We start from the raw sequence: 25,745 nt of genomic DNA on the forward strand, positions 1-25,745 counted from the left end.
GCTTCCTCAAAGCTACCTCTCGGCAGGTAAGGAGAGCCATCCATCACCCTGTCTGTGCTCCAAGCTGTCAGAGGCCTCATCTCACACTGTCTTGTAGGAACTTGTATTTCCTTGAAGAGATCCCGCTGAGTTTATTCACACCACGTCTCTGTAGCTCAAGGATGTTACCACTTGTTTTTTCCTTTTCCCAAAAATAAATAGCATTATGACATTGGTTAGTTGTTGATTTAAGCAGATTTAAGCAAGAGTTTCTTTTAGTGATGGGCAAGCCTGATCAACACACGCAGAAAGGTTAAGAAAGAGAAAAGGCAGCTCATTGTCTGCTTTGTGATGAAAAGCTTTAGCCTGTCTTCCCTGTGACGTCATGGTACGTGTTGCTCTGCAGCTGCTGTATCCGACACATTCACGTCTATATCCTCAGATTCATGCTCTTATGAAAGCCTTTTAGCCAAACAAATGCATTTATTGAATTGCATTCAGTGTGTACACACAGAGCAGGCAAGCTGTCTGAGGAGTCCCACAGCTAACATGGCCTGTCTCTGACCTGCGTCTGCCCACCCACATATCCCGAGTACGTGAAATACTTTACTCATAGTGATAATCCATCACAGAACTATCAACCAACTATGCAGTTCCTTTCAGATCTATTGAGTAGAAACTAAATTCTCTCAAACTTTCATATCATTAATATGATTAATTATTCGAATTAAGTTTACCACTTAAAACTACAAATAAAATATGCCATAAATGAAAATGTACTATAACCCTAAGCCTAACCTGAGTGGATTGTTGTCACCAAGATGACTCGTAAGAATTAGAAGTCTTGCAGAAATTATCTTCTTGCATGTTCTTAGGACAGGGTGACTTCAAGTTTCCCTCAGCAACATGATAACAAATCTAAATATGACCAGTGATCACAACCACTGTTTGTTGTAATGATTATTCCAGTATTAAGTATTCTATCCATCAGTAATCGGTTCACTTTTCTGGTTTTCTGGCCAATAATTCTTGTATTGGTTGATTGTCACTGCTCTCAGAGCATCATTTTCAGCTGCAGCAAACAGGTGCATGTGAAATATGAAATATCTATTACTCATTTCCTTTAATTAATTCTCTGATTGTGATAATGTCATCCTGTCTTCTGTACCCATGTCATTCGAAATGACAAGCCAAACGTCATTTGTAAACAGTTGGGTAAATACCCTGTTTTTCTTGCTCCTGCTATTTTAGGAACAAAGTGTTGCAACATCCTAATAACATTTCTATTTATGGCAACTGGGTAGAATTGAAACTATTGTGTCATGTAAATGAATGACAGTTGGCAGCTGATCAGTGGAAAAGTACATCTAAAGAGTCAGTCCCTGCCCATCCTTTTAGGGGGGCTGTTGCGTAGGGAGCAGAGAATAGGTAGCTGGACTCTCTCCAGTCAGGCAGTCATTGTTGTATAGCAGGCTTTCATTGGTCCTGTCACCACAGCTACACAAGCTGAATAAGCTGGTCTGCATGTTCCAAGGCCCGGTGATGTTGGGATGGTAACTGGGGTTTGTTTTGAACGGTGTAACCGCGGAGACAACCATTGCTAAGCTCTACTGAGAGATCTCTTCATTGCCCCTTGGGGTCTGTGGACTGAATGGATGATCTGAGCACACAGCTAGTGTTACAAGGTTACACACAGCATTGGTGGATGTGTTATACTGTTTCTTGTTGCCTAATACAAAGTGGAAGACGGGCTGTGTTTTCAACAAGCAACAGATTTACTGATTCTGGCACTGACTGGTATAATGAGGTGTATGGTTCCCAAGTGCCCTTCTAGTGCTTCTAGTAAATGCTTCATCTATTATAATTATTATCAATGAAACTAGCATAATTACATTACTAAAATATTTGTTTTCATTACTCAAGTCACTGAAAACTCAACTCACAAACCTGCTTACATTTGTGAAACCGCAAATGCAAAATGTGTGGTTTTTTCATGGTGCTGTGATTTATTTAATAATCAATTGTCAGATAGTGTTTTTTATGTGCTTCAAGTGCTGTTTGTATTTGTGGTGCCTGTCCATGTGCATCACAGACAAATATGTTTTTTTATGTTTTGTAAGGTTTTATTTTAGATGTTTCATCATTTTGTGCTGCTAAAATCTGAACTTTCCTGCAGAAAATAATATAACTTCCTGTTCTGCGTGAGTCACAGCAGAGCCTGCTGGTATATTATGTACTTAGTCAGTGTTGAAATGCGAATGACAACATTTAGACTTGTTCTTTCACAGCTCTGCACTGCTGTAACATTGCACGGACAATAATGGTTCCTGCACAAACATATGTACATTACATAAACACACACGGTAATACAAACAGATCCTTAGCTTCTTTTTCTTTCAACTCAGGTGATTCATGAGCCGTGGAATGGCGTGACAGGAATGCGCTGATCCCTCGGCACTCTGCTGCCTGTCTCTCCAGCTCCACTGAGTAAATAACTGCGGGGAGGGAGGGAAAACGGACTGCTGAATGAATAAAAGGACAAAAGGATGAATGAATTGCGGAATGAATGAATGAATGACACAAGTCCAATAATGTCACTATCTAGCTGTAGCCAGGCGCGTTCGTTGCAAGGCATGGTGCGGGCAGACAACAAAAGGATGACCACAACAGTTAGAGTAAAGGCAAAAACACACACGTTCAGATTGTTGTTAAGTTGGGGTGTGTTGGCCAATAAATGGCCTGTAGGTTTTGGGGTTTACTCTGGGGTTAGCGCAGGGATGGGGATTTGGCACACTATTTCAAAACGACGGTATAAACACAGATAGAGATTAAAATAAAGATTCTGTGAAGTCTGGTTTCTCTTAAAGGTCACCTATCATGCTATTTTTTATAATAGCATAGGTCTCAGATATATACAAAAATATAAAAAACATGTCTATGAAGTGTTTTGCTCAAAATACCAAATAGATCACTCATTCTAGCCATGCCTCATATCCCTCTATCAGCGTTTCCGCCAGGGGGGGCGTCTTGCCGTCATTTCGAGCCGAGGGCGTCAAAAAATAAAAATAATTCGAGAGAAGATCGAGAGTTTTTATCGCTTGAAATTACGAAAAGGAATAAGGACAAGGACATCCCTCTGTTGGAGGGGCAAAGGAGTCTGGTGGGATTTTTGCGCGTGAACTGCGAGCGCCGGAGCCTCGCAGCGGCGAAACTGAGGCTCCGTGGTAAACTGTGGTAAAATTAAGAGCCTTTTAGGAGCCGAAAGAGCCGGCTCTTCTAATGGCGCTTTTCCACTGCAGGGCCTCGCTCAGCTTAGTACGGTATGGCTAGGCCTCGTTAGGCCTTGGTAGGCCAGGCTCACTTTATGCTGCGTTTCCATTACAGTTTAGTAGCTGGGGTAGTATCTATATTAACGCAGTGTAGACGGAGCCGTGACGTCATCTTCAATGCGAAACACAAAACCAACATCAGCTGTTAGCCCTCAGAGCTCACAGCTCCTCATATCTGTTCAGAAACTAGACAAAAGTTAAACAAGTACAAACCACAGACTGCCTGTGTCATGGCGAATACAGTCGCTGGTTTATTTATGTCTGTATAGGCCGTTGTTGTGAGTGTGGACGGTCGGAGCATATACTGCGTTAGCTTAGCCAATCTTCATTCAGAAAACACGCATTTTAAAAGGTTTTTCGCCGTCTGTCTGCAGACTTGTCACAGCATTAATTCATGGTTTTTACTAACCGGTATCAGTATGTTGTTACTTCGGCATCATTTTGAAACGTGTATTACAATTAAATCACGGTCAAATATGTTCATTTTGTTGTAGTTGCCAGCGATTCTCTCACCCGGTTGTTGGCCCGGAAAGAACCTCGATTTTGGAGAGCCAAAAAAACTGTGAAAAAGTACCCGCTAGCCGGAACTACGCCTAGTGGAAACGCAACCAAAAACGCTTAAACCGCGCTCCGCGCTGTAGTGGAAAAGTGCCATTAGTGAGCCGAGTCAAATGATCTGGCTCACTAAAAAGAGCCGGAATTTCTGATACGTAAAGAGATAGTATCTATAAGGGACGGCTCAATTCAAAATTCAAGTCACGTCACATCACCCCCGCCCCCCCCCCCCCCCCCCACACTTTATGTCTTAATGCCTAAACTAGTGCTGAGAAATGTCATCCTAATCGCAATATGGCCTTCCGCAATAGGCTATTTGTCAATATTTATGAAAGATTATTTTCGATAAAAAAAATGACATTTTCTGAAAGATTAACATACTTTTGTAAAATAAATGTACTTTTGAAAATCACCCCATACTAAAATAATTACTTAAACTTTTTAAATGATCTAAAGAAAATGTTTTAAATGGAATATTGTGCAGTGAATCTATTACTATACAGTATTGTTGTTATTTAAATTATTATTATTATTATTACATGTCATTTGTCAGATGCTTTTATCCAAAGCGACTTACATACTCAGTACTGTGGACAATCCCCACAGGAGTAATTTGGGATGAAGGGTCTTGCCCAGGGACACAACGACATGCTGACTGCAGTGGGACTCGAACTTGCTACCCCCTGATTCGAAGTCCAGCACTCTACCCACTGAGCCACAGCCGCCCAGAATGTATTTTTAACTGATTAACAATAATAGCAATGCAAATGTTATCATTGCATCAAATCAAATTGGAATTCAAATATCTGTTGAGTTAACTGTCTGATTTGAGGGACGGTGCAAAGTCATTGTTAATAAAACAATACTGAATAAATACATCTTATTTAAACTAGTCACTCATAAGGGTAGCATTTTCTTCACTGGTTACAAAAAGATTTTCGATTGTATAAAAGTCTATGAGCAAATGTGCCCACTTATAACCAGATTATTTTACCTGAGTGAACATTTCCCTACTCAGTTTATGGTCCCAATCCTACGTTTTAAGTCCACTCCATTGCTGCATGATGTTAAAATACTTAATGATGGTCCTATTTAAGGTATATTGAAGATAAATCCCGGTTCGCTTTAGGATGAGCATACGTTGTGACTTGAATGCAACATTTTAGCCTAGTGCAGAATTCCTTCATCTCTGCGCATCATTTCGGAGGAATTTCCTATGTTGAATTTGGTGCGATATGCTTGAAAGTTCCTGTGTTGACTGAAGAACATTTTTACAGCTTAAATGCCCTGCTGATACTCCTATAATCATGGCACTCAGGGTTGAAAGTGTGTGTTGTGGGGTGGAGTCAGGGAGCAGCCTCTGGCACGAGGCACCTGTTGGGTCCGCGGTGTTTCTGTCTGTGGCCTGCTCCGACACATCCCTCCAGTACCATGGCTCGCAGCCCAACATATTCCCTTTAACCACCAATGACGCACATGCAGCTGCTGCCAACACTTAATAGAGGCTTTTCATATTTTCACCCTTGTTTATGTCTTTCATTTTTACCTGTTCCATTAATATAGCAGTGTTTTACTGCTGCTTCTTAAGTGTTAGCTCAGGGTGTTTGTACATGCTTACAGTGTTTGAAAGGGCACCATTAAACATCTAATGCCTGTGTTGCGTGCCTCACTCCGACAAACAAGCCTCCCTGTGTTCCCTGAAAAGCCTTTAGGTATCAACCTTAAGACGTCAATAGTTTCTTAACAGTTAGTATTATAAACAATTAAGGGACCCACTTATGTAAACAGACAATGATGCTATTTGTCATGCACACACAGCCTGTGAAGATTGATTCAAATCAGCACCTGTCAGAAATCGACTTGTAAAAACGCTTGTTGAGACAGGGTTTTGATTGATCTGGAAAAAACTCCTTAGCTGAGGGGTTTTTATTCCACCTCACAAGTTGAAGATAGAACTCAGGCCATTATCTTCTGACTGAAGGGTGCTGGCATCATTGAAGCTGTTTATTCATGCTACCTGAAGATGCTCTCATGTTGCTGATGGCAGGATGGAGACAGCCTGGCTCAGTGTTACGTGTTATTGAATTCATTTAACTGCAGATGCTTACTGCAAACTGAAGGTACACCTTTCCATTTCCTGACACATGGTCATCTGTGTTTGTTTTATGCTTTCAGGTATATGACCGCACTGACAGACTCTGATGATGAAGAAGAGCCCAGTGATGCAGAACAGAGCGATGAAGAACAACCCGTAGACAAGCTCTGTGTTCTTCTGGAGAGGATCGAGCTTTTGCACCAGGGTACAGACTCTGAAAAAAGAGAAAGTCTACAACTCCTTCTGGAGAACAGAGATGAGGTTTGTTAAAGTTCATGCTGAGTCCTGCATACATTTCATATATAGATGTATTTGTAGCTAAATAGAGTGGTGCAGTGAGGACGTTTTTTTTTTGTAGATCAACCCAGAAGTTTGCATTGCAAGGGTTCCTTCAACAAAATGTCAATGGGATTTTTCAATTGGCTTTTAGGATATTGCTTTTGAAAATAGGATCTGTGACAAACACACGTTTATAATACTTTTGTTTAGAAGAATAGTCTCCACATATTATGATTTTGAAGTTTAAATGTTGTCGCCAGAATTAAAGCTACCTGCTATAAACAAACTACTTCATGTACGCATGACTGATCACCTCCATTGCTAAGATAAAGTCAGTTAACGTTAACATGATGACGTTTACTCGTCTCATTTAGACACTTGTAAGCAACCACTGTATTTCATATATATACAAGCTTTGGAAACTCACAAGTCGGGTATTTACTGGAGTTTTCTATGTCGTACAACAACATTTGACCATTTCCTAGCTCTTATTAATCCCAGAACTTATTCATTCAAGATCATTTTGACTTCGAGGCAAGGGATCTAGAAGTATTTAAGTATTGATAATGAATTTCCGCGTTTTAGGACCCATTCGTACTCCACTATATATGTACTGATAGTCACATTTCTTAGTGATTCTTGATTTCTTTTTTAAAGAAAAGAAAATGGTAAACTTGTGTTTACCAAATAACAGTTTTTTATTTTTAGTCCTAACATAAATCACATTTAACAACTATTGACTTCAAGACCAGGAGCCAGGAAGTTGTTAAATGCTAACTCATATCTGGGTTTTAGGACTCATTACTGCACCACAACAGTGTGTATAACACTTTGATGTTCTTCTGCAGTTTGGACAGAACTCATTATTTCTCTGGCGGCTGATCCGAGCGTACTGTGATGTCCATGATGTCAGCTCCACTCTGGAGGAGAAGAAGACCCATGCAGAAACTGGTAATCTACTGAACCATGTGATGTACCTCATTCACCAAGCATACCACTCTAGATTGGAGTTACTATAACATCATAACCAAAGCTGGTATATACTGTATTTCATCTGGTTAATACAAAATAATGCAAGTCTATATTCCTCCAATGACCTCAGTCAGTTCATTTGAGTAGTTTACCTACAATGAATTGTTAGAAACAATAACTTGGATCAGATGAGACATTTGCAGTAATTACAGAAACATCTTTGGTTGTAAATCAAACCCAGTGGGCCTCATGCAGCAACATTCTCTTATTTGTACTTATATAAAGTCAAATCCAGCTGCACCAAACATTTTTCATCCAAATCTCTTCTTACCCAGGTGTGCTGAATGATGACTCTCACATGATCATACATTGAAGTTGTGTGTGGCAAGTTGTTTATTATAGCCATAGGTAATGCCCCCCTAAACAATTACAATTAATAGGGACAGGTGTTGTGATGCATGCAAATATTCTGGCACATGCGTTGGAATTTGAAAAAAAACAAACCAATAAAAGGCTTTGAGAAGAAAGAATTCAGCAGTAGTGATCTCACTTTACTGTAAAAAAACAAACGTTGATAACATGGGATTTTTTTTACAGGAAAATCAAAAGATGTCATATGTAAACTATTAAAAAGCTGAACTCACGCAATAACTTCCTGCAAGGTTTTTATAGTGTTGATTGAGATCACTGAACCAATCGTTTTTTCCTACCCCATAAATGTAATAATCCAATCTTTACAGTAACTCTAAGACATATAAGAATCTAAATATGATGATATGATATTGAAGCATGTCATATGGGGTACTAGCCTTAAGAAGCGTAAGTGTTACACAGTGATGTCACGGAAGTTAACAAAGGAATCCAATGGAGGCGTTTCAGGCAGGGGGGGGGTGGGAGTGTGTGGGAGAGAAACACCATTTAAATGCACAAGAACCTATAGAACACACTACAGGAAAGGGAAAACCCAAAAACCATAATAGGGCCCCTTTAAACATTTGGAAAATGTATTATTTTTTGCTATTCACATTGTAGCACAATGCATACAATTGATTGAATATTCATCTGTCATGGCTGAAAATGTATACTATACAGACATATTTCTTTTTAGCCTAGGCTTAAAAGTAGGGTAGGTAAGTTTGAGAAACCGTCTCGAGATACACTTTTTGTTATATTCCATGGAATGCTCTTAACATCCCGATAGCAATGAATATCTTAAGTGCTTTGACAAAAAATCCATAAAAAAATGTCATCTGTAGAAGCTGTAGTACTGTAAAAAGCACGACCAATCGTTTTAGCCGGCCCGGCTAAAATAACTGGATGGCCTACCTGCCTGTCAGCCTTCCATCTGTGCACAAACTTATCTCGTGCCCTCATTGGTCATGTGCGCGTTCGTGTGTGTTGGAGGAGGGGCTCTATAAGGAAGTGGCAGATTTTCTCCGGTTGTGTATTTTCAAATTCTAGCGATCTCGAGCCGGTTTCTCAAACTTACCTACCCCACCTTTAAGTTGCCTTTACATTATATGCAATAATTTCTTTGCTCACCTCGAGGTTTTGCACAGAGCCTTGCTGTGAAAACGGCTAGTCAAGTTTTGTTTCTATGGTTATATTCCTTGCTAGCTTGCGCCACTTCATACAACTGTCATCTGATTGATTAAGCTTTGAACGGTCAGTGGTAAACAAGGTCAAAGATGAAATCATTTTAAACTTTTAGGGCAGGGCTCAGCAACAACTTGCGTGACACAGAGGGTCTCTCCATAGGAACACAACGGTAACGTTAGCAAAGAGCTGTTTCACCGCGTTTCATGTGAATGCAGCTTGACATACAAGTGAAGGAAATTGCTATACACCATGCATCTTCCAGAAACTTAAATAGGTTATGCACTCAACATGACCTCCCAAAGGCTCTTTAAAAACAGAGTAGGACTTTCCAGGTTTGTCTTGTATTACACTAAGACTTTGTTCCGTATACCATTATGCTTTTTACTTTGATCTCAAACATAGGCTGTTTTGTTATTCTGCTAAAGTTCAGACTGGACTGACTTGTTTCTCTGTAAATCTTTATCACCAATGTGCCTCTAATCAGAGCTGGCCAGGTGCTTCCTGTCACACCTTTGTCAAAGTTAGAGAAGGAGATATTTAAAGCATCAGCTAATCATATTTGACATTTCACTGAGATATTAATAGAGCTGCTAGAATGTTAGACTTTCCACTGAGTGGTGAAGGATTTAAAACAGAGCTCTATTCTTGGACGTATCACTTTTGTTTTCATTGCTTTAATCCAGTGCCCGGCCTTTATTAACGTACATCCTGTTTTCTTTTCTCAGTAATAAAAAACCCTCTTGTGTCATTTGAGAATGTTGGTTTTGTTTTGGAGCATCTTCATCTAAAGTATCCCTATCTCTTCTTTCCTCTTAGGGAAGAGAGTTGGTGAGGAGGCAGTGTCCCTGAACCCTACATGTGCTGAAAGTCATCAGTGGTACGTTTGACTTGTTTCCTTCCTTAAAGGCCGCTACACACCCACCTGAGACCAAAGAACGCGTACCGAAGGCGTCCCGACTTTTACGTCAGCTACGTCGCCTGCGTCGGCTACGCCGCCCGCTACGCCGCCCGCTACGCCGCCCGCCTACGAACACACCGCAAATACTTCAGTCGACGAGTGGCAATAACTGTCCTTACCAGCAGGCAGCGGTAGTGTGAACAGCCAATCAGAGTGATTGCTTGGGCCGACTTTCTCTGACCTCCCGAGGCCGCGGGAGGTGTGAAAAGGTGCCGTAAAGAGACGACGGTGCGGGACACACCAACCCGAGTAGGGCGCCGCGAATGCCCGACTGCCTCTGACGGCCTCTGACTCCCAAAATCGGGTTGGTGTGTAGCCAGCTTTACACATTCAAAAGCTACTTTTTGTTCCGTTCAATAAAGTCTTTAGAGCTGCAGTTTCAAAGGCTAATCAATCAACAACACTTGATACAGTTTGATGGCATGTGACTTGCTTTCATTGAGCGTGGTTGGATCCAAAGTGTTTCAGTTAATTCTACGAGACAGAATGAAAGCATAAACACAGGTACTTTCCCCAGATGAGAGGTGATGAGGGGGCTGGGCCTTTGAGTGATGTCTCGGGCCCCGGAGCTGCCATTCCTCTGTGTTTACTCAGGCACTTCTTTGGTTAGTTTAGCAATAACTTCTTAGAAAAAAACACCGGGGTAAAACACAGACTGAATTTAATGTGAGTATTGTCAGTTTACCAAACGAGCAACCTCGAACACAAGGATTTTAGCCTTCGCAGACGTTTTACATGCACAAAAACCTATAGAACACACTACAGTGAAGGGAAAACTACCAAGAGCATAATAGGGCATCAAACGAGATAATAAAGCTGGTTATACATTCGGGCGGGACTAGCTTGTGATTGGCAGGTTGATGCCATGTTTTGCTCGTGTTTGGTTAATCACATTATTCCACAGTAACTCTGGAATAGTGAGATACATTTTCCCGTACTGCAGTTGCTGTTCTATGTTGGTGGTGAGAGGATGAGCTTGAAAACAAGGCAACTAAGTGGACATGTCAGTATGACTAATAATTCTCCCTCTGAATGGTCCTTAGTATAACATTAAGTTCAGGGGAATTCTGTTGCCGTAGGTGATTCTCAGACAAAAGAAAATTGGGAGAACCTCACCTCCCTCCGCCCTGCCTACCTCCCCTGTTGCCCTGTTACTCAGGGAAAAATCCCCTTGCTTTTAATTAGTTGTGCAGAGTGGGCCTGATGGCATGGATCCCGTTTGTATTTGTGAAGGCCCCAGTGGTGCATTCCTCATCTGGAACACCACTCATGTCAAAACTTGACTCCTGATCATACATGGAATCCATGGCTGGAGTGGAGAGATGCAGATTGCACCAGATGCAGCTCTGAGATAAGCTTGCAAATGTTGAGATTTGAAACCAAGTGCAAAGTCTTCTTAATGCAGCTACAACAAAAAGATACAAAGCTGTGCGCTTAACTTGCTTGTTTGTATAATACTAATAGTTTTCCCAGTGTATACATTTGTTAGCTGAATTAGTGTCCTGTGTAATTGAGATCATGAAGTTACTTTCTGTATACGTGTGTGTGTGTATGGAAAGCAGATCCTAAATGCCTGCTTTAGCCAGCAGCCCAGCTTGCTGCGTTCGTTAGGGAATAATTAGCATTAGCTCATGCACATACCGCAGCACCCGAGACGTCAAGTGGAATAGAAAGCCGTGTTTGTTTAGTTAATTAAGAGCAACAGCTTTAAAAAAGCTTAATGCCTAATCCTATATCCACTAATGGAATTTGTAAGATTCTTAAACCAAACAGTTACGCTGTCTAAATTGAATGGACAGGGCAAAGTAGGTAAAGCTGCACTTTGAGAAGGGAGGAGGCAGGGAGTGGGGACGGTGCCAGGCAGTGTTGCAAGGAGGTTTATGTCTGAGGTAACTGTTTACTTAGTGTACCGATTCCGTGAGAAAACTTGTCACCTGTGTTCCTGAATGCTGCCTTACTTGTCACGATTTGGCAGAGTTGTTTAGACGAGCTGCCACTCACTTCCTGAAATTCCACTCAAACTGCTTTACATAACCCAAGTGAATGGGTAGCTTTTTGAACCTTTGCATTGCGTTTTACAAGGATTAAAGTCTATTCAAGTGTTGGAAGGGGTCCAAAATGAATGCAGATTTCTTTTTTTTCCTTTTTTTATTCGAAAGATCTACAACTGATTTGCAATTGATAACAAGTTATTGCATTTCGTTTTTTATGTCTGTATCTCAAAATAACAAATGTTGTTTTAAGAGACATAGACCTAAGCCCATTATGTTTAATTTAGGGAATGTATTTACTTAATACTACTTTAATTTTAAGTAGTAAAAAATGTTTTTTATATCAAGACAATGACATCATTTCTTTAAGATCACAAGAAATCATATAAATGTACTTTGTTTTCACAGGAAAATGGAGGAAATGAAATGTTGTAGTCATGGCAGTTTGTAGTTTGTTGACACCCTAATTCTGTTGTTACCATATTTCATTTATGGAAAGAGCTTTAGTCATTTGTATTTATACAGTAAAAAAAGAAATGATATCCTGTAAACCGCAGTGACCTGATGTGTAGTCATTCATTGATTTTTGAGTGACATCTTAGCAGGAAGGGTGAGGAGGATCATCTCAACAAACCTGCTTTGTTGTATCTTTAGCTTGCACGAAAGCCCACAGATGTGAGTACATCGCTGTGCCACTGTGAGAGGTGGTAATGGACCACTTAAGGGCCTGTGTCCCCCAATGAATTTAAACCAAAACTTAAGAAAGCTTGTCCTCCCTTCAATAGCTTCTCCTACATTTCAATGACACAAGCAATATATACTTTGCACTTGTCTGTAACCCATAATTAAATGCGCGTTGGTGAAATTAGCTTTAGACTCGATTGTCTTGTTTGGGTAGGCGGAGCAGGTTCAGCCTGGCCTTCTGGTCCTTTGAAGAACCTTCCTTTTATGGGTGGTGCTCCTGCAATAACCAGCCTGTGTATTGGGACTTACATCTGTAAACATAGCCTTTACAGTCTATGAAAGAATCGGGGGTGGACAAGAAGATGGTTGATCAACCATTATAACTTGTATTATAATTATTTCAGTAGCGGTAGTAGTAGCATGCCATTCTTTGCTAGTTAGCACCATAGACTTTGATGCTTTGTATCAAATAAGGTACTCCTTAAACTAGTTTTGAGTGCATCCCAATGTCATTACTGATGCTTAATATGGCAAAATGCAGTGCACTGTGTATACCCTGATAGTGGACTCATAACCGTTTAAAAAGTTAAGTGTGGTACGCTGGATGTGGGTTTCTTTCACTATTTATTCACTAAGTAACGTACCACTATACTGGTACCAAAAAAAGCCACCATTTATTTTCTAGGTTTAATTTAGCAGTTTGTAATCATTTGAAGAATCATTGCTAGCTAGCTAAAGTCGAAATTCACTCAATGCAAAATGGTTTACAGTGCATGACAAGCAGTGTAATAAAGGAATTATTGAGTTGAGACACAGTATATATCTTAAGGGGAACTCATTGAGTGGATGGAGGTCTTGCAAAACCTGTACTTGGTATGTTTTTTTTGTAACCAGAAGTGACATGAGATGGCAAAGCTAACAAAACTGAACACTGACCAAGACATTTTTAGGAAACAGAAATGTGTAAGGGTTTAAGCTCTAAGACAAAACTCGGGAACCCCTAGACCGGACAACCTAGAGTAGACCATACGCTTGTTATTGACCTGTCAATCATAAGCTTGCCCCCCCCTAAAGCATACATGCTCATTTTGTTTGCAAAGCACCAAGTTGATGCCCATATTGAAGATACAAAAAACTGTTGATGTGCAGGTTCAAGTTTCAAAATTATTCAAAAGCCTCACACAGTCGAGCGTGCATCCTTCCTCAGACTGTACTTTGGTCGTTTGAGGAGCTGAAGTGATGAAGGATTGTCCCTACAACAGTCATCTCTTCACAATAAATGACACATACTTTTTCACTCTGTCACGCACTCATCTCTGAACTTTCCCCTGGAGAAGTGGATGAGGACTCCTTTGAAGTTGTGTTGAGGCAGTCAAAGAGCACCAATGAAACGAATCAGTATCTCCACAGCTTTGCACACTTTATGCATTTTCTTGCAACTTAAAAAAAAAATGACTCCAATAGACTCATGCAAATAATATTACGCAAGCTCACGGCGTACCTCCTAACTCCCCAGAAGAAGCTTATATTAGCGAATAAGCAAAATGTGCAAAACATGTTGTACCTACAAAAAAAGCACGAATGTCCCCACAGGCTTCCAAAGAGGGAGACATTCTTAATTTCATTGCTCAACAAAGACCTTGAGTGATCTTCCTCACATAATATACATGAAACAAAAAAGTTTTTCACTATATGATGTCGGAACGACGCTTTAAATCCATCATCGTGTCTTCTTTTGCATTTCATTCTGCATTCCTCAAAGAATTTCTAATAATCCCATAACAACTTGATGGAAACGAACAATCATTTTTATTTATGTTTTGCAAATTCCTCATACCTTTTGGATGGAAACCTGGCAGGTGTCACCTCCTACTTTGTTCTAATTCTCTGTGCATTTTAGAGCACACACCTCTAAATCTGTCCTAATGTTACATTCTTCAAAAGCACTCCAGTTATGTGTAGCCATCGCGTCTGCCGTAGAGCTTTCTAGTAAACCACAAAGAGAGCTGATATGTAGACTAAAGTGGGATATAATGTAAGATGTGTTTTGCCTATGAATGTGTACGAGTGAAGTTAAAGTGGACCTATCATGCTATATTTGAATAATATTTTTTTTCAAAATACCAAACAGGTCATGCATTTTAGCCATGCCTCATTTTGCTCAATTTGACATTTTTTAGCTCTATTTTTGCAAGGGCAGATTCTGTGAGAACAGCACCATCTACTGGCCTGGCATATGTACTACAGCGTCTCCAGCACTTTCGAACGGCAATGGCCGTGGCTGTCTCCTCCTGATTGGTGGAGTTGGCCCAATAGCCGTAGCGCCACCCTCCTGACGTCAGGACAGTGTTCAAATCTGGATCAGTTTTTATCAGATCCGTTGCAGCCCCTTTTTTTAGAGATTTGGGTATGGAGGAAAATAGAGAGGGTTGTGTTTTCTGACACTTGGTGAGTTCCCTGGAACACCGGGGACACATATTCATGTATAAAAGACGTACAAAAGTGCATTTTGCATGATAGGTCCCCTTTAAGCTTGCATTGGGTTACATTGGAAATGGCTTTCGTGACAGTGAGTGTCAGAAGCCTGTTTGTATAATCTCAGCAGTATTGCTGGCTTTGTTTATAGGTTCGTTTTCAATGATCCCACCGTGTGAATTCAGCCCCTGTAAATCCCCGGCTATAGGGCCCCTCTGATGGTACAAAGGCCCTGTGGATTAAGCAGGGAGCCTGTTGAAGTGCCAGTCAGAGGGGGGCCAGGATGGGCTCACTTTGACCTCTATGAAAAGGCAACTTTAATTTCAAACGCGTGCCTCTGTTTGCAGCGGTCATCTTTAGCGGCAGCATTGTGCTTTGTTCCCAGTTGCCGTGGAAACCCTGTGTGTGCGTAAACTTCACTGTACTCTGGAACACACAGCTGCAAATCACACACCTCCCAAGCAAAGAAAACACCGACAGCTCATTCTGTCATTGGCTAAGTACATCGGCGCACTGCAGACATTGTCTCACGCACGTTGTCCTTGAATTCCTCGAGTTCCTGCTCCTGTTTCTGTACAAGTTTTAGCCTGGGGTCTTGCCTGACCCTCTCTTTCTTTGAATGAGGTCTCTATGTTTGGATTTGAAGGGCTGAAATCAATCTGCTGTTTCCGCCAAGCAGCTGACACTTAGGCCCTTTTTTTTTTGCCCAGTAGAGTGGGGGATTTCACTGAGCCGCGCTAAAACTCGGACTAACCTTGTGCAATTAGCACTTCTGTCCTCTTCTCATTTTCACGCTGACATGTTTCCCTGTCGCCCATTTCCCCCCCCCTCCTCCTCCTCCTCTTCATATTTCCATTTTCTAGCCCTAAGACAGTCGGGGAAAGATAATATTTCAACTCTGAAGAAAAGGATAAACAATAGCAGGTCGGCCCCTGAGGCAAGACACGCCTCTCTACACCTTCACATCCTCTCTGCCTATGTTCTCACTCCCCTTACTTCTCTACGCCCCCAGAAGTCTGCTTCTGTTACACAATGACAAAAGACATATTGCATAACACCAAAAACAACACACCTCACCTTCTGCACGGTGCAGACATTTTGCCCTTTCATTTTAAGATTTTGGAAACGATATAGATAGAAGACCTTTGTGCACAAAAAGCACCCTATGTCTACAGTTTTATTTTTCCTTATCGTTTTTTTGTTTTATTTTATTAGTAGTTTATTGTTCATTGGATTCTTAGCTATTTTTGGGTCACTAAAAAAGATTGAACTGTTAACTACAAAATGCTATGTAAATATTATGTGACCCCAAATAAAGAATAATAAAAAAATATATATTAAAGACCTTAGTCAAATGCAACCCCCCCCCCAGTCTAACTCCACAGGGGGTCTCCAGGTGCAGCTCTGCCACTGGCACTCTTGGGGCCACATACTTTGCACTAAACACTGCCAGAATTGCTTCATGCTGAATAATGTTAGAACTAGCCAATCAGAGGTAAGTAAAAATATGTCTTGCGGTAGCCTGGATGTTGAGCAATCTCTCCCAAATTCATGTCAATTCTGATGACTCTTCCCTTCAGGTATGCTGCTCTGGTTGCTCCTCATCAAACCACCAGCAAGATTACAAGATGTTTTGCATTTAATCATATCAGCATACTGCATGCTTATAGAGACAGATTTCTGACTTACTGGTTAGCATCACTTCCCAAGGAAGATTGCACTTATCTGAGCTCATTAATGTGGTATTGACTTGTTGGAATCACTGTGCATTGTGGGTAATGTCAAACAGGCAATGATAAGCTAGGAAATGTTCTTGTTTATTAATTAGGATTAGTATGCTATTTTGACCATTTATGTTTAATTAGAGCAGCATATTGCAGGCTGTACACATTTGATTGTTTTAGCGATTAATTTGTGTCCAAAAGTGATTCCTTGTATTGTTCAATCAGCAGGCCAACATCCAATCCAAATATTAAAATAATGGTGATATGGTAAAGGAGAAAGCAGCACTAGTTGCTATCAATACATTTTTGGGCATCTTAGTTTAGGATGTTAGCATGCTAACCTGTGTTGTCAGCACTAAAGTACTAAACATTGCAAATATCTGGCCATAAACCAATGAATTAGACAAAGTGAAAGTTTGACCTCATAATGATGCTTTATTCTGAGGGGTACATGGGTTTATATTTGTAATATCTATACCAAACAATCCAATCCAATAGCTGCTAACATTGCGTGCAAGTGTTTAGTCAAGCCGATGGTCCACTAGATAGTTAGCTGTTCCTGTACTTGTACTTATTTATTGTGAAATGCTTATCCAATACACAGGCTCCAAATAAGAAAAGTTCCCAGTCTCATTCAAAAATGTTTTGAGCCAATGTTTAATTTTCTCACTTTGTTATTCCTTCGCCCTGACGACAGCCGAGGCCAGAGGCATAATGTTTTTTGGGTTGTCTGCCTGTATGTCTGGCCGTTGTCAATCTCATTCTTGTGAACGCGATACTTCAATAACGTCTTGCAGGGAATTTATTAGAATTTTGCACTAACACCCACCAGTGAGCTTTTTAGGTGATGACATTTGGACAGACATGGATATAAACAGCAACTTAATTAGTTAGGGGAAGCAAACGACCACAAGGCAGTTTTTCAAGTTCAATTGTATATAGTCAGGCTGTGGAACTGCTGCAAACTATGCAAGACTCTTATTACATCTTTGACAGGAGCTCAAACTGTTATTTAAAATGTAGTAATCAGGTGTAAACCAGCAGTTCCTGGCTCCTTTTCTGCACAGCAGATATTAAGTCAACAGGGATGGATTTGCTCAAAGCCTTAACATCCAGCAGTCTGTTTTCGTTGGAAGCTAGGAAGCATAACTGCAGACAGATAGCATCTCTGATGTTGTGGAGCTCCCAACTCATAGAGTGCCAACCAGTGGCAGCATGGCCGCACCCTGCGCTTCCTTTAGAAAACAAACACATCCTTTTTGTTCCAATTCCACACAATTCATCAGCATATGTTTTCTTTGGAGAGTATATTTTTGGTTCTTAGAAGTTATGTGGTTGGTATTTGTTGTTGTTAATTTAACACCGCCCACAGTAAGTAGGAGCAATGACAGTAAGGTGTGTTGATGATCATTTAACATTTTGATTACGTAGCTATTGGAACATTGTCAACTGAAGTCAAACGGCTAAATCTTTGTTTTTTCTTTTCAGTAAAAACCTGCTAATGATGCAGTACATGCAGTCTTTTCTCTGTGGTTTAATCGATCAACATGCTGTGCCTGATCACAATTCAAAGACCAAACCAGAAAGAGTGTGGACAGCATAGGAGAACGGTAGCTCACTGATAAACCCATTCACACATACCAGACACTTCAGTACACACACACACGCACAGTCGCAGATTCCATCTACCATCACCACCATCATGTCAGACGACACTGCTAGATGAACTTTGGGCACGCTGATCCTTTATATAAAAGGTATTTGTGTCGCTCGGTGGTGTTTGACAGAGTACCAGCAGGAGTAAATCAGCCTTGCAGAGAAAATACTTTGATCAGCTCTCTCCGCTCTTCTCCAAAACGTCATGCTGACTTACACATTCCCAGATGAAATAGCTCTTTGTTTCCCTTCCACCTGCCCACTGGTCCAAGGCGGTGTAATAATGAGTGGGCAAAGGACTAAGGTGATGCAGCTTATCTCTGCTGACGTTGCCTTATGAGGAGTCAAAGAAGGTTGAGTGTTGGTGCTTTTTCATTCCTTTTGGTGTCTCATTGTTGGCCCAGAAAAAAGGTGGTGTGACTGGAAGTACATTTCTCTCCAGCACTCCCAACTCCGCAAAACTTCACTGCTTGACTTTTATACTGTAGTAAGTCAGGACTGGGAGTCCAAAACCTTGAGTCTGTGTACAATTTACACTGACCTACAGGTACTTAGAGGGAGCTGGGAACAATTTAAGTAGAGCGGAAGCAGAGTGAACCAACAGCACCATGAATAAAGAGTTGGCTTGCAAATATATGAACATTTTCTACTGATTGTTCTTGGGAACCTTCTCACTGTTGGCACTTGCCTGTACTGAGCAACCAACCAAGTATTGTTGAGTAAAAACCCTATTGTTTTCGTTTCGTATTTAATATCCCTGACCACTTAGTATCATTCATCCATTTGTTAGCAAATAGCCAAACCCTTTCCAAATCTGTTTAACCATTAAACAAGCCCTTCGGTTACACCATGCTGACTCCTTCCGTGTCTCACACTTGTGAATGTGTTAATCTGTGTTTTCCGATAGGGCAAAGCTCATTATTTTCAGTTTGTATAGAAAACATTAAATCGGTAATCTGTTTATTTTGAGTATTAAAGAAAGATATTTTAAAACCACTCTTTGTTATGCATGTTGTACTTTTGCATTCATTAGAACTCTACTTTTTTAGTAGAAAGGGGGAGATAGAGGGGAGGACATTTCCTGATTATCCGCGGGTTTGGGAGTCGAACCCGCTTACTTGGCAGCGGACACCTCTTATGCATACAACATTTGATTTTTGGTGAAAAAGACCATTTGTAGTGGTCATTGTCGTCTTGCAGCAGGAAATACGGCAGCGATTTGGTCCAGAGGATGTCAAATCTGTAAAAATGTGTTAATGAATAACCTGTTAACAATTACCCAAAGAGTATAACCTGTCGACACATTTTACAAAACTAAACGACATCATACTGTTTCTCCACAGGTACGCCATCATGTGTGGAATAATGGCAGAATATGACACAGTGCAGAACAAAATAAAGAACGGATACATCTTTAAGGTAAGTTCAATTTATATGTTGTGTCTGGAAGTGTTCTGAAACTAAATGAAATGCTTGCACTATTATTTGTATACTTTTTTCATATACAGTGTATGTTGTATATAGTTTCTCCTATGTAGCGGGGAATGGCTTCTCATATAACTTAAGCCTGTAAGCCACTCCTACAGCCTTTGGGTTGCATAAGCTGGAGTGTGGAGCAACAGCACGTAGCATTTTATCTGCTGTCAGCAGCCTTCACAAACACTGTGTACCTGCAAAGCAGGTGAAAGAGAAAGCCATAGAAGAGGAGAGGGAAGATATGAAAGAGGGGAGGAAAAAAAGCCTGAATCACAGAGAAGAAGAATGGAAAAGAACGAGGGTGGGTGTGTGCAAGCCGGGAGTGTGTGGTCGCTCTGCGAGATCGCGTGTGTGAGAGGTGTTTGTGAAATACTTGTGGGTTGGTGAAGCAGGACAGATCAGGCCAGAACAGAAGGCAGTGGAAATAGCAGCCGTGTCATGAATCAACAGTGAAACTCTTCTGTCTGTCTGTGTGCCTCCCCTCCCAGGATCATCTGGATAAAGCCATTGAGCTGAAGCCACAAGACCCCTTGTCCTACTACCTGCTGGGCCGCTGGTGCTACGCTGTATGTGACCCCCCCACCCCGACACACGCATATCTTTCACATCACTTCTCACATACACACACAGTGGATTTATGGAGGCTGTCATGTCTGCGTGCCACTCTCCTCCCTCTGCTAACCCACACATCATTTCCCCTCATTCTTTCCTTCTGTTTAGGTTTCCCTGAGGGTTGTTATTCTCTCGGGGATATTCATAGAAATCTGCACCAGCCATTGTTAGCTTGAAATCAAAATTCTGCTTATGTGCTTTCAGTGTAGAAAGTTCGCCCATCAATAATGTAATCACCAGCAGCATTTATCAAAGTCTTTAAGTTAAATTATTTTAAGGGCTGAAACTATATTAGATCATATCACACAAAAAAATCACGATGATAACAATGAAAGCAAGGAAACTATATCTAAATAGTCAGTCAAGCATTTGATACAGCTTAAAGGTAATAGCAGTACCCTTAACAACAGGAAACAGTTTACGGTTGAAAAACCAAAAGAAGTTCCTCCTTAATTATCATATAGTCTGATATTATGTAGCAGTATATCCTATTTGAAGAGGGGCTTTGTGCCTTCAGGTTTTTCTTTGATCTCTTTTTAAAAACTTATGAACTTGTTATACAGTAATTGTTATGGCAAACCATTGCATATCTCCATTCCTCTGAACATGACTGTACACTACATTAGTTTCTGAAACAGGAAGTGAAAAACAACCAGTTATGGCGATTACTAATATATGAAAATTGTAGGTGAAATTGATGGTACAGGACATTCATGAGCTATTTATCATGAAACTCAGTACCAGTTTTTAAAGTAACTGCCAGAAAGGAAGTAAGATATTACAGGGATGGCTCTGATGAAGTTATATAAAACTAATCTACACTGTTGAAGCCAGAGGAGTGAGGTACTGTGCAGATTTAGTGGAGCTATAACACCTGATATTTTCAGTTTACGGGCTGTCTCATGCTGCGTTCATGCTCAACAATGATCTACTGTTTGTCATCAGCCAGCGGTTCTGTTTGAAAGGTCCTGTGATGACGCCAAAGCAACGCTACACCTGCAATTAGTTGGAGAATTAGTGCGAGGCAGGAACATTACATGTCTGACCCCGTCTTACTACTGGCCATTTATATCTTCTGTGAAATTTGTCAGAAGAAAACAATGGTGTATAGAAGAAGAATAAGAAGAATTGGATGAAACCCTCTTTATTTTGTCATACATGTACACGCACACAGTACAGCACAGCAACATTTGACCTTTTCATTTAACCCATCCTACCATCCCAGTTTACCTCTTGGGCCCTGGTGCCGAAAACCTGCCCTTGAGCAAGGCACCGGACACTAAAAAAAAAAACACAAAGCCGACAACCTATTCAACAGTTGGGGTACATAGTCCCACAACGTTACCCACTGTGTTCTGGACATTCAAGAGATTACTTGTCAACCTTACTGCGATCAAAACTTTGCCGTTCCCCAGACATCTGTACAAATCTGGATCCGGGCTCCTGGCCAGGGTGTCCGTCTTCTGAGATAAAGTTCAAGTAGCATGATGTGAACTCGGCTCCTCTGTCTCCTCCTTGTTAAGAAAGTCCATTGCCTCTCGAGGATCCGTGAACTTCATTATTTTCCTCTTCCATGTAAAGCACATCTCAGACGTATACGCGAGGGTAAAACGTACATCCAGATTGTGCAGCCGGCTTCTTACATCAGTAAACTATCGCTTCTTCTCTGCCGTCTCTTTAGTCATGTCGGGGGGGAAATGACAACTTGCAGCTTCCCTAGATTATACCCTCCTTGTTTCTATATGCCTCCCTTGCGGTGGCCAACACCCAATCCCGCTCGAGAAAAAGAACCTAATGATGATTGGCCTGGGTGGCCGGCTTTCTTCAGGCATTGGTATCGGGGCTCGGTGCACCTGTGCAGCTGTGTTCCGTCCATTTCAATTGTTTCGATTGTTTTTTCTGCCAATATACTGCTCTGTACTCCAGTGCTAATGCACCAACACATTGTTTGCCGACAGCCTATAAAACATTTTTGAAATGGACTGTCTTTCATAGTGTTCATCACATTTGGGCTATACACACACACAATGGGGTTTTACATTGATTGAATTCATAACATTTCAATGTCATGGCAGCTTTTGCTCTCATGATGCATAGACAGTAGAACTGCTTGCAAACACGCTCATAGACTCAAGAAGCGATGGCATTAGCCACTCGAACAGGCACTTGACTACTACTACGAAGTTGATTGTAGAATGTTCCCTTCATGTAATTGAAAAGTTGTAATTTTATAATGAAAGGCTAATGAAGTTATTAAGAAATTGAATCAAGGGAAGTGTGTCTTAATAGTTAATTAAACATCACCTGAAAATCTTGTTCTGGCTCCATTCGTTTTGAAGTGCTGTACTGGTGTTCTGTTCGCTGGGATCACTGTCACAGCCCTGCTGGGTGTGGTGACAGGTGCATCAGAACAGCCAACCCCACCCAGCAAGTGGAACAGGTAGAGCATTCAATTTGACATTGTGATGTAAAAGAACACACTTTTCAGATCAACTAAAGAAAAAGGGTTTGTTTTTTTCAACGCTAACCTGTAACCATGTAGCCAACCAGCTCAGAAACTCCTCAATGTGCATCAACCTGATATTTTCATTATTACAATCTCGATCTTTGAGTTTTATTGATTCAACATCATATTTTGTTATCACATAATTGACTTTCAAAATGACAGACACGGATTTCCTAATTTCTGTTCTCTTAACGTTTTAAACCATATAAGTACCCTTGTATGTGAAATATAATGATGGGATGATTAAGTTATGTTATGATGATTATATTACATGTTTGCAATACGAATATTGTACTGTGATTAAAAGTCTATAGAGTTCAATAGCTAAATAATAATATAACATATATATATTGACTATATCCAATGTTGATTTGCACATTTGATATATAATACTATAATAACAAAATAATCGCGATCAGATCATTTCCCCATATTTTTTACTTTTTTAACTAGAGAAAAGTTTGACACTGCTATTTGGCGTGGTATCAAGTTTCTCTGAATCTAATGTGCAGAATTGTATTTGAACTTGTGGTGTTGTCTTGCAGGTGGCTCAGTTGTCGTGGATTGAGAGGAAAGTTGCTGCTACTTTATTTGGAGACCCTCCAAGCGCCACAGTGGAAGATGCACTGAATAACTTTCTTAAGGTACAGTGACACATTTCCAACACTCTCCTCCTAACATACATTGTATTAGAAATACTACATATATATATATTGGTATATTGGTTAGCCGGCCGGGGCTTTAGGGCAAGCTGTGTGTGCGTCATTCTCACTGACCAATGGTAATGTTTACATGGATTTATGAACTGCCCCTCGATTCTATTGGCTGTAATGGTTACAAAGAGATGTCAATCGCCCAATTTGACCAATGGGTTCCAGAGATACGACCATACGTAATGCATGCAGGTCTGACTGCCAGCTGGCGCACCATTACGCATGGGGCCAAAAAGGGTATAGAGGTCATGGTGAATTTTCCAAAAAGGTCAAAAACTGTTGTATTTGGATGGAATGAATACCTATAGTGATAATTCAATGAATAAAAGGAGTTTTACAGTGTGGTACCTGAGAAACGTCAAATGGCACTGATGGTAACCAAATGTACCCAAAGGTGAGTCCGCCTGGACCTGCCTGTGCTAAAACTCTCAAAAAAATGTGAAGTTTCACTAAATTAGCATCTATCCCTACACAGGGTACTTATGATATATTGTGGTTTGGATCCCTAAAGGTTCTGTGCTACTATTCCATCATTTAAGAGTGGTTTTCACTATAAATAATGTGGGTTTTTGAGGCGGAGATTAGAATTGACATTTTTTTGCTATGTTCAATCTGAATTTACTTTAAAATAAAAACATCTATATTGATTCTGACACTTCTACAGCCAACTCACAGGTGTATCATTGCTTTGAGAAAAAAGATTATTCACATACCCCTTTTAGTTGTGAAGATATACCCATTCATTCTGGGTATGTCATTTTTGAGCCTGAGGCCTGAAAAATAGGCCCAGGGCTTAAGATAAATGCTAACCCATTCCCGGGTTATAGGACTCATTCCTACTCTACTTGTTAGGGACTGATAGTCTAATTTCCCATTGCTTCTTGATTTGATTTGCATTCAGTTGAAATGACTGCATGTTCCCACCTGAGCGTCCTGATTCAGAGTTTGTCTAGAGTTCTCTTGAAACTTGCCTCAGGGTCTCTCCCGTACCAGCGTTCGAAGCCCAAACGCTCCGTGTTTAGAAAGCTTAATCTGTCTTCCAATATTTCAGATGTTTATATAGTAGAGAAATGGATTTTGCTTCTGGCCAATATTCTTGTTCAGGCCTCTTCCTCATCGTCTTGTGTGTCTCAGCCATCAATTTAAGTGGTCCCTGTTACAACATGCTGCCTGTGACCAGGGGGGGGGGGGGGGGTGGCTCAGGTTAGGCTGTCGAGCTCTAACAAATACATCCTGTAAGGTATAACCTGTTGTTATCTGTAGCTGACTAACTGTAGGAGAGCTGTTGACAGGAGAGAGAGGCAGGGGAAGGAGTGGAGCAGTGTGTTGTTGTTCTGTAGGTCTTTGTAGAACTGCTGACTAGGCATGGGTCAAATCTGGTGTCTCATTTGAATCCAGGTCATTGAACTCTGCATCTAGTCCAGATAAAAATAAACATAAACAAGTAAACGATTGTGTTAATACGTCATCAGACAGTATAGTGAACATTGTAGGGGAGATCTGCAATTATGTTTTCCTTCACCAATATGAAGTATTTCAAAATGATCATATTGCTTCCGCTAAAAACAATACGTTTTCTTTTGAAAAAAGCCTTTCATTAAACTTGTTTCTTTTTTTCTTTTTTCCTCTTGTAGCACTTTGGGATTGCTTTTAGCAATGAAAGGTGCTTTAAAAATCAAATGCATTATTAAAGTGGACCTATCATGCTATATTTTAATAATACATTGTAGGGCCATACCTATATAAAACATGTCTTTGACATTTTTTTTTCAAAATACCAAACAGATCATGCATTTTAGCCATGCCTCATTTCGCTCTATTTGCTCTTTCCCAGCCCTGTTTTTGCAAGGGCTGATTCTGTGAGAAGTCTTCTTCGCTGCTTTTGTGGCAGACTACAGCGCCACTTACAGGCCTGGCATATGTACTACAGCGTCTCCAGCGCTTTCGAGCGGCAATGGCCGTGGCCGTGGCCCAGAGTCCTGCACGGGTCTGATTTTCAAGACCCGCGACCGTCCCGCACCCGCGACGTGCAATACCGAACCCGCCCCGCTACCCGCACATATTGCCAATTAGTTCCGCAACCCGACCCGACCCGTCGGCACAAGATCCGCAACCCGAGCAGTGAAAACGTGCAATTATTAA

The 25,745-nt window shown here is 40.8% G+C and overlaps 1 protein-coding gene across 2 annotated transcripts in view; it reads left to right on the top strand.

Moving 5' to 3' along the window:
* LOC117475666 (regulator of microtubule dynamics protein 2) overlaps positions 1 to 25,745 on the top strand; it is a 41,548-nt gene that overhangs the window by 11,857 nt on the left and 3,946 nt on the right. For both annotated transcript variants that reach the window (XM_034122006.1, XM_034121999.1), the window contains exons 3-8: positions 6,039 to 6,219; positions 7,086 to 7,188; positions 9,625 to 9,685; positions 19,640 to 19,715; positions 20,261 to 20,338; positions 23,436 to 23,534. In XM_034122006.1, coding sequence (XP_033977897.1) covers positions 6,039 to 6,219; positions 7,086 to 7,188; positions 9,625 to 9,685; positions 19,640 to 19,715; positions 20,261 to 20,338; positions 23,436 to 23,534 — 598 coding nt within the window. The remainder of the gene's footprint in view (positions 1 to 6,038; positions 6,220 to 7,085; positions 7,189 to 9,624; positions 9,686 to 19,639; positions 19,716 to 20,260; positions 20,339 to 23,435; positions 23,535 to 25,745) is intronic.

Source organism: Trematomus bernacchii, unplaced genomic scaffold (genome assembly GCF_902827165.1).
Source record: "Trematomus bernacchii unplaced genomic scaffold, fTreBer1.1, whole genome shotgun sequence".
Classification (NCBI taxonomy): Eukaryota; Metazoa; Chordata; class Actinopteri; order Perciformes; family Nototheniidae; genus Trematomus; species Trematomus bernacchii.